General features: G+C 47.5%; 1 protein-coding gene across 1 annotated transcript in view; it reads left to right on the plus strand.

Annotated features, from left to right (window-relative positions):
- abcc4 (ATP-binding cassette, sub-family C (CFTR/MRP), member 4) overlaps positions 1–13,102 on the plus strand; it is a 655,673-nt gene that overhangs the window by 467,891 nt on the left and 174,680 nt on the right. Inside the window, exons 21-22 of the mRNA XM_038817953.1 lie at positions 2,226–2,376; positions 3,817–3,936. Coding sequence (XP_038673881.1) covers positions 2,226–2,376; positions 3,817–3,936 — 271 coding nt within the window. The remainder of the gene's footprint in view (positions 1–2,225; positions 2,377–3,816; positions 3,937–13,102) is intronic.

The raw sequence follows: 13,102 nt of genomic DNA on the forward strand, positions 1-13,102 counted from the left end.
TGCAGACTCCACATAGGCAGTGACCCAAGCCGGAATCGAACCTGGGACCTTGGAGCTGTGAAGCAATTGTGCTATCCACAAGGCTACCGTGCTGCCCCTTCCTCTTACTGTAGGGTGTCCTCGAAGAATTCTATCCCTTCAATCCGGAAGTTCTTCCAAGTAGGTCTCCTCTCAGCAAGGGATCCCCAGGTGTTGATGTCAATGTTGCATTTCTTGAGGTAAGCCTTTAGGGTGTCTGAAGTGCTCCCTTTCTCTTGCTCCTTCCCTGAGCTGGGCGAAGAAGATTTGCTTTGGCAGTTAGGGCTCTGACATCCTAAGCGTGTGGCCGGCCAGCGGACTTGGTTTCAGATAATCATGGCCTCAACGCTGGTGCCGTTGGCTCCTTCAGAGACCCTGATGTTAGTGCGCCTGCCCTCCTAGCTGATGTGGAGAATCTGTCTCAGACAGACTTGATGGTACCTCTCCAGGGCCTTGAGGTGGTGAATGTATGTATTCAGAGCCATATAGATGAGTACTTCTTGAGTAAATGTCACTTTATTTATTCTCTGGAAAAGGAAAACACTTAACACGGACAGATGGTTGTTACTGCTATCTGATAACTGTAGTGACTTCTGGTGCAGGATGTATATCTCTTGCATAATACTTCCTAATGTTGCACAAAATATATGAATGTGTGATTTATAGCATTATATTGTGAGACAACTATTAATGCACCACAAGAAAAATGTAAAACTTAGGTGCGGCAGAAATGGATACAGTTGTCAAGCCAGAAACTTGAAGCAATAAGATTTTGCCATTGGTATTGGTGTAATAAGCAGACTTTTTTTTTTAGTGTTTAATACGGGCATAAGCCTTGAACTGTCATAATACATCGTCATGACTCCTAGACAAAAATTAAGCAGTCAGCCCATGATGGCTCCAAGTAGTTAAAACAGACTGATAATACCCTGAGGATGGTTGAAATTAGAGTGCAGGATTAAATTCTGCCTCTTTAGGAAATGCCAATCTCTCTGACAGTCTCTGAAGACTGTTTAGAACCTTTAGCTAAGGTTTGCATAACAGTGGACCCATTGCAAAAATAGCTACGTGAAATTCACAATCAATCTGCACTTTGTCCATTGATTTAATTTGAAGTTCCTTAAACGGTCAAGAGAGTTAGTGCATTAAATTCTAATTCACCATCAAAAACCTTTTATTCAGTCTATTCAAGTCCAAAGCCATTTTGTGAAAATGTGAGAGTATACAACATTGTCGTTTTACTACCTGAGGGCAGGAAAACTAGAGAGTAAAAAGCTTAATTGTCTTGTTTCTCGCCAGGAGCAAATCTACAAAACTAGCAGATGTTAGAAAGTTTATAAGAATGATTTAGGCTAACAATAAGAAATATGCCTGGTAATCAAACCTGGCTAGTTGAGATTCTATGAATGAACAATAATAGCACCTGTCACTAAAGTTCTCTTTTTTTTCCCCCTCCTTGACATTTGAAACTTAGTTTCAGGATCTCACCCTTCTGGTTTTCATCACTAACATGAGATGCACTTTGCAGTTCAGTGTTACCTTTGATTATCTGTGTTCCATTATCTGCATTCTTGCTCACCTACGACAATTTTTACGGAAGTTAATTGCAGAGCATAACACATTGTAGAGAGCAGAGAAAGATCGGGATGCACTGAATACTCGGAGCAGAGAGCTTTTCACTACATTTGTCTGCTGATTGATGTTGCTGCAGGAGAAAGAATAGTTTCAATTTAAAGATCTGTAGTTAAATGCCTCCCACTGATTGGTGCTGTTTTAGGTGAGACTGCAGTTGGCAGTGCCCCAACTCCCGATAACATCATCGATGGGGTAAACGGCAGTGGAGGGAGCAATGCAGGGCAACAACGCATAAGCAAAGATGGATTCAAATTGGCAGGAGATAAAGGGTGGAATCTTATCACCTTTGTAAATTTTCTGACGTTGAGACCAAAAGTGGATCCCAACCACTTTTTATTTAAAAACTGGGGACGCTACAAATTAAAAATGATCACTAATTAATAAAAAGATGAGAGTGATATATCCGTAAGCACCTGTGCTCCTGTTAACAACAAATCCGTGTGGCCTTATTTTGGTGGACCCCTGACTATTTGCAATGGGATCCCTTCCAGTCGGAGTTTCACTATATTGTCATATAATAATTGAACTGGTTGTTCATGAGATAGTAACAGTAAATATTTTTTGTCTCAAAGACTTTTCTGCAGATCTTGGGTGTGGTAGCTGTGGCAGTATCTGTTATTCCTTGGATACTTATTCCAATTGCTCCACTTGTCATTGTGTTCTATTTCCTCCGGCGCTATTTCTTGGAAACATCACGTGACATTAAACGCATGGAATCAACCAGTAAGTAGGACACTGAAAATTAAATTACAGGCAGTGACCTTTTTAAACTGTGTTCAAGATAGCTTTTCTTATGTTAACTAGGGGAGGGAAGAGGAGGAGAGAGGGCAGGAAGGGGAGGTGGGACGGGGAGAAGGGATTATATTGTCAGACTTTTTTTTACATCTTCCAAGGTTGATCACAGCAAGGAAGAATATTTATGCAATTTCCATTGTTTCCTTTCATACTTTTGATGGTTATATGATTAAAGATTTGGTCCCATGTACTGTTTTGCTGGTGACATTGAATTTACTTAACCATTGCAAATTCTGTCAGTGAGGGCTCTGCTTTGATCACCATTTTTAGCCAGTTAATGGATGATTTTCAGCTTGTTCTGAAAGTTTGCTGTTTGTTTTTTCACATTAATCATGCTGCACAGAACTGTTTTAATTTTGTTTTAAGGTTGGTTTAATTGCAGCTACTGCAGGAAGTCCTTTCACATAATGTTAATAGTGTAATGCTTGTGGAAGACTGTGACTGCACTATTTTAAAAATACAATCGATCTTAAGTGCTTCTGCCACTTTACGTGTCTCATTCAATTTTGAGGTGCTGAAGTGGTGTCCCTGCTGCAGTTTCCTAGCTGGTACTAGTGGTTTTTTTAATTCATTTACAGATGTGGGCGTCGCTGGCTGAGCCAGCACTTATTTCCCATTGCTAGTCCTTGAGAGCGTGGCGGCTAGCTGCCTTCTTGAAATGCTACAGCCCGAGGTGTAGGTATATCTCCAGTGCTGTTAGGGAGGGAATTCCAGGATTTCGACCCAGCGACAGTGAAGGAACGGCTATATATTTCCAAGTCAGGATGGTGACTGGCTTGGAGGGGAACCTCCAGGTGGCAGTGTTCCCAGCTATCAGCTGCTCTTGTCCTTCTAGATGGTAGTGGTCGTGGGTTTGGAAGATGCTGCCTAAGGAACCTTGGTGAATTCCTGCTGTGTATCTTGTAGAAGGCACACATGGCTGCCACTGTTCGTCGATGTGGAGGGATTGAATGTTTGTGGAAGGAGTCCACAATCTGGACAGGCATATGAACAGACGGGGCATAGAAGGATACAGGTGGTTAGTCGAGATAGGATCGGCGCAGGTTTGGAGGGCCGAAGGGCCTGTTACTGCGCTGTGTAGTTCTTTGTTTCTATGATAAGTGAGTGGAAGTACTGCCCCGTCGGATCACTAACCTCCACCAAACCTCTACCTTTCCCCCACGAAAACAAAAGTAAAATTGAATGTGAGATTATGCAGTACCAAGAATAATAGAAAATGGCAACACAAAATTTGATGAAACATCATAACAAGCGCATACGCAATGATTTGAAAATATATACAAAGAATATGCTAATAATTGCTATAGATGATAATATTTAAAATGAATACCAAAAGTTATTAAAATATGTATTGATTTTGTAATTCAGCTAGAAGCCCAGTTTTCTCCCATCTATCTTCATCCCTTCAAGGAGTTTGGACGATTCGTGCCACAAAAACAGAGCCACAGTTTCAAGCAAAATTTGATGAACATCAAGATCTTCATTCAGGTGATTTTTATTATTTTCACAGTTCCTCAACAATTTGCATGCTGTCATGAATATCCTTTAAAAAGCGAAGATAAAATATCAGGGGCGGGATTTTCCGGTCGCCCACGCCGAAATCGCGGATTGGCCGGAGAATCACCGTTCACGACCAAATCGGGGCATCGCCGCTTTCGTGATGCTCCGCCCCTCAAAAGCAGCATACTATAGGAGTATGCCGCGTTCCGTACCGACGGCCTCATGACATGCTAGCCCCCAGCTGCATGGAGGACAGGTGGCCATTGGTGGCCCCAGCTACAGAGAGGGTGGGTGGCCAGAAGAGGCTGGAAGCCCAAGAGGCGACATGGAAAAGGCCGCTACTGACCAGAGTGATCGGATCGTTGCACTGGAGAAAGAGGTGGCAAGGGTGGTCACGACACGGCAGTTTAAAGGGCAAAGTAGAAGATCTGGAGAACCGCTCAAGAAGGCAGAACCTGCGGATTGTGGGCCTACCAGAGGGGATCGAAGGCAGGGACCCACGATATATGTGGCCGAGATGCTGGGCAACTTAGTGGGGAGAGAAATTTTCCCCAACCCACCAGAAATAGACAGGAACACCCTGCGCCCAAAACCCAAAGCCGGGGAGGAACCGAGGGCAGTAATAGCCAAACTGCAGCGGTACCAGGATCGAGAATCCTGCGCTGGGCCAGACAGACCAAGAACTACCGCTGGGACGGACATAGTATTAAAATGTACCAAGACATTGGGACAGACCTGGCCAGGAAACAGGCTGAGTTTAACAGGGCCAAAGCAGCCCTGTAGAAGAATGGTGTGCGCTTTGGTATGCTGTACCCAGGGAAGCTGTGGGTCGCACATCAAGGCAAAGAACATTTATTTCCAGCCGCCGACGAGGCAAACAAGTTTGTGTTGGAATGCAGGCTGGAGCAGCGACAGCAGGGGAAGCAATAAGGGGCCCCTGGCATGGAGCAGCAACACATCGGTGAGCCAACAGGAGGGAGGGGGGGGGGGGTGGAAGAGATGAGGAACGCCTCTTCCCCAATGCCCCCACAAAACACATCCTGAACCACAAAAGGCAAATCACTACCTGAGAGACGCTTCACGTGGGAAATTGTGACCTTGTACGAGCGCAGCGTAGAAGGAAAAGCAAAGTGGTAAGCCTACTTCAAGGCAATGTCCAAAGTGGTGGGGGTGAGGGTGGAGCTGTGCCCGAAAGTGCTGGTCTTCGGGGTATCAGACCAGCCAGATCTCTTCATGGGGAGGAGAGCAGACACCCTTGCCTTTGCCTCCCTGATCACCCGCCGTAGAATCCTGCTCGGCTTGTGGTCAGCAGCACCACCCAAAGCTGCAGACTGGCTGTCCGACCTATCAGAATCTCTCCAAATGGAGAAAGTCAAATTCGCCATCCGAAGGTCGGACGATGGCTTCTTCAGAACAAGGGAGCCATTCACCCAACTGTTCCGGGACCTGTTTGTGACCAACGAACAAGCAGATAAATAATCAAGTAGCCAACAGCCAGGGGAAAGTAGCCAAAACGTAAGAAAAGAGAAGGTACGAGGGAAAGGCCCGGTTGCAGGGGGGTGGGGGAGAGCCGACAGTACAAGAGGGGTTAGCCAAACACAACAGAAAAGAAAGGGGAGCTGCTGGGAGGTAGGGGGCAGGGAGGGGGGAAGAAAGAACGACAGGGGACAAAGAACAATAGAGGGGAAAGACGAGGGGACACAAACTGGAAGGAGAGCACGGGAAATGACAACGACCATGACAAACACAGCTACAGAGAGTAAGAAAGTACAGGAAGAAGGAACGACGGATGGCCGAAGCGGAGGCAAATGCACAACAACAGCAAAAAACAACCAGGAGAAGTATATTAAAAGGATGACGAGTGGGGGCCATTTGGGACCAAAGGTGAAAATGGCGGGTGGAGGCAGAGGATGTGGGTCAGGTCTTAAATTAATATTTTTCATCTGTATTCACTGAGGCAAAAGATATGGTAGCTGAGGATTTAAATTGGGATGGTGAAGTTGCAGAAGATTAGTAAGGATGAGGTATTAGAACAAAGGAAAGTACAGCACACGGCCCTCCAAGCCTGTGCCGACCATGCTGCCTGTCTAAACTAAAATCTTCGACACATCTGGGACTGGTATCCCTCTATTCCCACGCTATTCATGTATTTGTCAAAACGCCCCTTAAATGTCACTATCGTCCCTGCTTCCACCACCTCCTCCGGCAGCGAGTTCCAGGCACTCACTACCCTCTGTGTAAAAAAAAAACTTTCCTCGTACATCTCTAAACTTTGCCCCTTGCACCTTAAACCTATTTCCCCCAGAAATTGACTCTTCCACCCTGGGAAAAAGATTCTGGCTATCCACTTTTCCATGCCCCTCATAATTTTGTAGACTTCTCGGTCGCCCCTCAACCTCCATCATCCCTGTGAGAACAAACTGAGTTTATCCAATCTCTCCTCATAGCTAATGCCCTCCATACCAGGCAACATCCTGGTAAACCTCTTCATACGCTCTCCAAAGCCTGCACTGTATCCTTCTGGTAGTCTGGCTGCTAGAATTGAACACTATATTTAACATGTGGCCTAATGGTTCTATACAGCTGCCAACTTGCCAATTTTTTTACTCAATGCCCTGGCCGATGAAGGCAAGCATGCAATATGCCTTCTTGACTACCTTCTCCACCTGCCCTGCCACTTGGACCTGTGCATGCAGATCCCTCTGCCTGTCAATATTCAGAAAGGTTCTGCCATTTACTGTTCATTTCCTATCTGAATTAGACCTTCCACAATGCATGACCTAATTTCTCCGGATTAAGCATATGTGGATCAGGGGTTATGCGGAGAAGTCAGGAGAATGGGGATGAGAAAAATATCGGCCATGATTGAATGGCGAAGCAGACTTGATGGGCCGATTGGCCTAATTCTGCTTCTCTGTCTTATGGTCATATCTGCCAGGGGCGACCTGAGAGAGGTTTTTTCCACAGAGTGTAGTGGGCGCCTGGAACCTGCTGCCGAAGGAGGTGGTGGAAGCAGGGACGATGGTGACGTTTCAGGGGCATAGAACATAGAACAGTACAGCACAGAACAGGCCCTTCGGCCCTCAATGTTGTGCCGAGCCATGATCACCCTACTCAAACCCACGTATCCACCCTATACCCGTAACCCAACAACCCCCCCTTAACCTTACTTTTATTAGGACACTACGGGCAATTTAGCATGGCCAATCCACCTAACCCGCACATCTTTGGACTGTGGGAGGAAACCGGAGCACCCGGAGGAAACCCACGCACACAGGGGGAGGACGTGCAGACTCCACACAGACAGTGACCCAGCCGGGAATCGAACCTGGGACCCTGGAGCTGTGGAGCATTTATGCTAACCACCATGCTACCCTGCTGCCGCATCTTGACAAACACATGAATAGGATGGGAATAGAGGGATATGGGCCCCGGAAGTGTAGAAGATTTTAGTTTAGACGGGCAGCATGGTCGGCATGGGCTTGGAAGGCCGAAGGGCCTGTTTCTGTGCTGTACTTTTCTTTGTTTTTTGTTCTCTCCACTCAAGTCTTCATTCGATCTATATCCTACAGTCCTCATCGCCATCTGCAATTCGTGGTTCAGAGATTACAGCTCTAGAGGTCCTGTTTTTTAACTTTCTTCCTAACCCCTGAATTCTCGCTGCAGGACCTTGTCACTCTTCCTGCTTAAGTCGTCAATACCAATATGTACCACGACCTCTGGCTAATCACCCTGCCCCTTCAGAATGCCCCCTGTCTGTTCAGAGACATCCGAGATCCTGTCACCAGGGAGGCAACATACCATTCTGGAGTCTCTTTCACGCCCACAAAAGTGTCTATGTGTGCCCCTGACTATAGAGTTCCCTATAACTATTGCTCTTCTGCATTTTGTCCCTCCCTGATTAACAACAGAGCCAGCTTTGATGCCTGGGCTGCTGCGGTTTTTCCCAACAGTATCCAAATGGTTAAACTTGTTCGAGAGGGGCACAGCACAGGGGATTCCTGCACTGACAGCCTGCCCCTTCTCGCGGTCACCCATCTATTTTCCTGCACCTTGGGTGTAACCACGTCTCTAAAACCCGTGTCTAATGCGCTTTCCGCTCCTGCATGCTCCTAAGTGTACCCAACTGCTGCTCCAAGTGGTCTGTGAGGAGCTGCAATTGGGTTTACCTCCTGCAGACGTAGCTGTCCAGAAGTTTGGAAGCTTCACGGACCTCCCACATCTCACAAGTGAAGCATTTTACCCCTCTAATTGCAATTTCTAGAACTAATTAATAAATTAATTTAAAAATGAATACTTATTAAATTTAAATACATTATAGTTAACTAGTTAATTCCTAGCATTAGATTTCTACTATAAATGTTAAATTTAAAATGTTTATTGAAATTTGCACAGATTCCTTACTCGCCAACCAAATCACAGCCTCCCTGTGATGTCACTTTTGAGTTTTTTTCCTCTAGTCGGAACACTCAGTCAGTGAATCAGTGAAAGCACTTAACCTCCCCAGGCTTATGCTCCAAAATGGCTCACTCACCTGAGCTCCCGATGTTTCGCTTTCACCTTCTCCCAGTTTCACATAACTTTGTTTTTCATCCACCTCCAAAGCTCTCTCATCCAGCGAAGTAGCACTCAGTGCAGACAAGCTAGGCCTCAAATTCCAACGCTCTGGAAACTGGATTGTGCAATTTACTAGCTACACCAATGTATGTCAGCAGGCTCCTGTTTCAGCAATACAACTAACCAAAAGTACAGCCTTTGATTACCTGATTTTTTTTTAATGTATTTTATTACAAACATGTATCAAAGCAGGTTACAGCAAGTAACACCCCGGGAAACATACTTCCCAACAATCAACTATTCAGTCTGTACAGATTTGTCCCCTTTTTCCTCCCCTCCCCTCCCCGTCACCCACCCCCCTGTGACGAATAGCTCCTCAAATACGGTCACAAACATCCCCCACCTTTTCTCAAACTCCCCTACTGAGCCCCTCAACACATACTTTATCTTCTCTCACTCCAGGAAGTCGTACAGGTCACCCAACCAGGCCGCTTCCCCCGGTGACAACGCCGACCGCCACTCCAGCAAAATTCGCCGCTGTGCAATCAGAGAGGCGAAGGCCATGACATCGGCCTTCCTCATCTCCATGAGCTCTGGCTTCTTTGAAGCCCCAAATATCGTCACCAAAGTATCCGGGTCCACCTCCTCCTCCACTACCCTGGCTAAGACCACAAACACTCTTGCCAATTTTTCGCAACCCCAAAACATGTGCGTGTGATTCGCTGGCCCCGCCCACACCTCTCACATTCATCTGCTACCCCCTGAAAAAACCTACTCATTCTCGCCCGAGTCATATGCACCCTGTACACCACTTAACTGTATCAGGCTCATCCTTGCACATGAGGAGGTCCCGTTTACCCTACGTAGTGCCTCACTCCATACTCCCCAATTGATCTCCCTTCCCAACTCTGCTTCCCATTTCTCCTTGATCTTTACCACCCACTCACCTCCCTGCTCCCCCAGCCACTTATATATGTCCCCAATTTTTCCCTCCCCTTCCACATCCGGAAGCAGCAGTCGCTACAGCAGGGTGTAACCCGGCAACCTAGGGAACCCCCTCCAGACCTTTCGTGCAAAGTCCCTAACCTGCAGATACCTGAACTCAATATCCCTCGGCAGCTCTACGCTCTCCCTTAGCTCCTCCAGACTGGTGAACCCTTCCTCCAAATACAGATCTCTCACCTTGACCAGCCTTACTTCCCTCCACCTCTGAAACACACTATCTGTCCCCTCCCCCAGCTCAAAGTCATGATTCTCGCAGAGCGGCGTTAGCACCGACATCCCTTCCACCCTAAAATGCCTCCTCAGCTGATTCTACATCTTCACTGCGGACTGCACACTCTGCTCCTTGAATACCTACTCGGAGCTATTGGCAATGCTGCCATCACCACAGCCCACAAACTAGACCCCTTAAACGATTCCTCCTCCATTCTAACCCACTCTACCCCTTCTCCTTCCCACCACCGCCGCACATTGTCCACATTCCCCGCCCAATAATAATGAAGCCAGTTCAGCAACGCCAACACCCTCAGCTGCCTCTGCTTCTGAAGCAGGGTCCTCCCCACCCTCGGCAGCTTCCCCACCCACACAAAGTCCGAGATTATTGTGTCCACTTTCCGAAAAAAGGCTTTTGGTATAAAGATCTGGAAAGCCTGAAAGATAAACAAGAACCTCGGCAGAATATTCATTTTCACCACTTGGACCCTCCCTCCCAACGTTAAGTGCAGTGTATCCCACCTCCTAAAATCTTCCCTGGCTTCCTCTACCAGCTTCATTGAGTTCCACTTATAGAGCCCCGTCCCTTACTACCTGAATCCCCAAATACCTAAACCTATCCCCCCCCCCCTTAAATTAGCCCGCTGTGTCAGCTCATTCTCTGGGAATACCTCGCTTTTCCCTATATTCAGCTTGTATCCCAAGAACCCTCCAACCTCCCCAACAGGCCCATAATCTTTCCCATACTCTCCAACGGATCAGAAACACAGCAAGAGGTCACCAGCATAGAGCGACACCTGATGCTCCCTCTGTCCCCTCATAATTCCCCGCCACTCTCCCCTGAGAGCCACCGCCAATGGCTCTAATAATAGAACAAAGAGAACAAAGAACAAAGAAAAGTACAGCACAGGAACAGGCCCTTCGGCCCTCCAAGCCCGTGCCAACCATGCTGCCCGACTAAACTACAATCTTCTACACTTCCAGGGTCCGTATCCCTCTATTCCCATTCTATTCATGTATTTGTCAAGATGCCCCTTAAATGTCACTGTTGTCCTAGCTTTCACCATCTCCTCCGGCAGCGTGTTCCAGGCACCCACTACCCTCTGTGTAAAAAAAACTTGCCTCGTGCATCGACTCTAAACCTTGCCCCTCGCACCTTAAACCTATGCCCCCTAGTAATTGACCCCTCTACCCTGGGGAAAACCCTCTGATGATCCACTCTGTCTGTACCCCTCATAATTTTGTAAACCTCGATCAGGTCGCCCCTTAACCTCCGTCGTTCCAGTGAGAACAAACCAAATTTATTCAACCGCTCCTCATAGCTAATGCCCTCCATACCAGGCAACATCCTGGTAAATCTCTTCTGCACCCTCTCTGAAGCCTCCACATCCTTCTGGTAGTGTGGCGATCAGAATTGGACACTGTACTCCAAGTGTGGCCCAACAAAGGTTCTGTACAGCTGCAACATGACTTCTTGACTACTTTCTCCACCTGTGTTGCCCCTTTCAGTGACCTGTGGAACTGTGCACCTAGATCTCTCTGACTTTCAACACTCTTTAGGGTTCTCCCATTCACTGTATATTCCCTACCTGCATTAGACCTTCCAAAATGCATTACCTCACATTTGTCCGGATTAAACTCCATCTGCCATGTCTCCGCCCAAGTCTCAAACAATCAAAATCCTGCTGTATCCTCTGACAGTCCTCATCGCTATCCGCAATTCCACCAACCTTTGTGTCATCTGCAAACTTACTAATCAGACCAGTTACATTTTCCTCCAAATCATTTATATATACTACGAACAGCAAAGGTCCCAGCACTGATCCCTGCGGAACACGACTAGTCACAGCCCTACAATTAGAAAAGCACCCTTCCATTGCTACTCTCTGCCTTCTATGACCTAGCCAGTTCTGTATCCACCTTGCCACCTCACCCCTGATCCCTAATAATATAATAATAATAATAATCACTTATTGTCACGCGTAGGCTTCAATGAAGTTACTGTGAAAAGCTCCAAGTCGCCACATTCGGACGCCTGTTCGGGGAGGCTGGTACGGGAATTAAACCCGCGCTGCTGGCCTTTTTCTATATTACATGCCAGCGATTTAGCCCATTGTGCTAAACCAGCCCCTCTATGGCCAGTGCAAACAGCAGCGGTGACAGCGGGCACCCCTGCCTCGTACCCCTGTGTAAGTCAAAGCTTCGTGAGCTCATATCATTCGTCCTCACCTTCGCTCTTGGCGCCACATACAGCAATCACACCCATGCCACAAATCTCAGCCCAAACCCAAACCTTCCCAAAACTTCGAACAAGTACCGTAACTCCACCCGATCAAATGCCTTCTCCGCGTCCTTGGACACCACCACCTCCGGTACCAGAGCCCCCGACGGATTCCTCACCACATTCAACAGCCGTCTTATATTACTTGTGAGCTGCCTGCCCTTCACAAAGCCTGTTTGATCTTTTGCAACCACCCCCGGGACACAGTCCTCCATCCTTCCTGCCAACAACTTAGTCAATACTTTCACATCCGTGTTCAATAGTGAATGGGGTCGATACGATCCACATTCCACCAGATCCTTCCCTTTTTTGGGAATTAGTGTGATTGCTGCCTGTGTTATCATCTCCTATAACTCCCCATTCTCCAGTGCTTCATTAAACACCACAAACAGATTCCTTATAAAATTCCACCGACTACCCATCCGGCCCAGGGCCCTTCCCCGACTTCATACCCCTGATACTATCCAGCACCTCCCTCAGCCCCAGGAGCTCCTCCAACGCCTGCCTCTTTGCTTCCTCCGCCTGGGGAAATTCCAGCTCGTCCATAAACCGCCCCATGTCACCCTCCTGCCCCCCCCGGATCTGCCTCATAAGGTCCTGGTAATGCTCTCCAAAATACTCTTTGATGGGCCGAATGGCCACCTTCAGCACTGTAAATTCTATGAAATATCAAATGCCTCATTTGTCTTCCCTGTTCTGACACCACATCCCCAGCCCCAGTCCGCATCATCAATATTTCCCTGGACGCAGCCTGTCTCCGCAGCTGGTGCACCAGCATGCGGCTCGCCTTCTCCCCATACTCGTATTGCACCCCTCTTGCCCGACACAGTTGCCCTACCGCCCTCCTCGTTGTCAGCCTGTAAAACTGCCCTGCAACTTTTTCCTCCTCGCCAATCCATCCATGGTGGGCAATCTCGAATATTCCCTGTCCACCTCCACTATCCCGCTCACTAGGCGGTCATGTTCCGCCCTCCTTATCCGCACGAACTGTAAACAAAATAATTTCTCCCCGGACCACTGCCTTCAGTGCTTCCCAAAAAATGCCCACCGACACCTCCCCATTCTGATTGAACTCCACATAATCCCAAATCGCCAACCGCA

The sequence above is a fragment of the Scyliorhinus canicula genome, chromosome 14 (assembly GCF_902713615.1).
Source record: "Scyliorhinus canicula chromosome 14, sScyCan1.1, whole genome shotgun sequence".
NCBI lineage: Eukaryota > Metazoa > Chordata > Chondrichthyes > Carcharhiniformes > Scyliorhinidae > Scyliorhinus > Scyliorhinus canicula.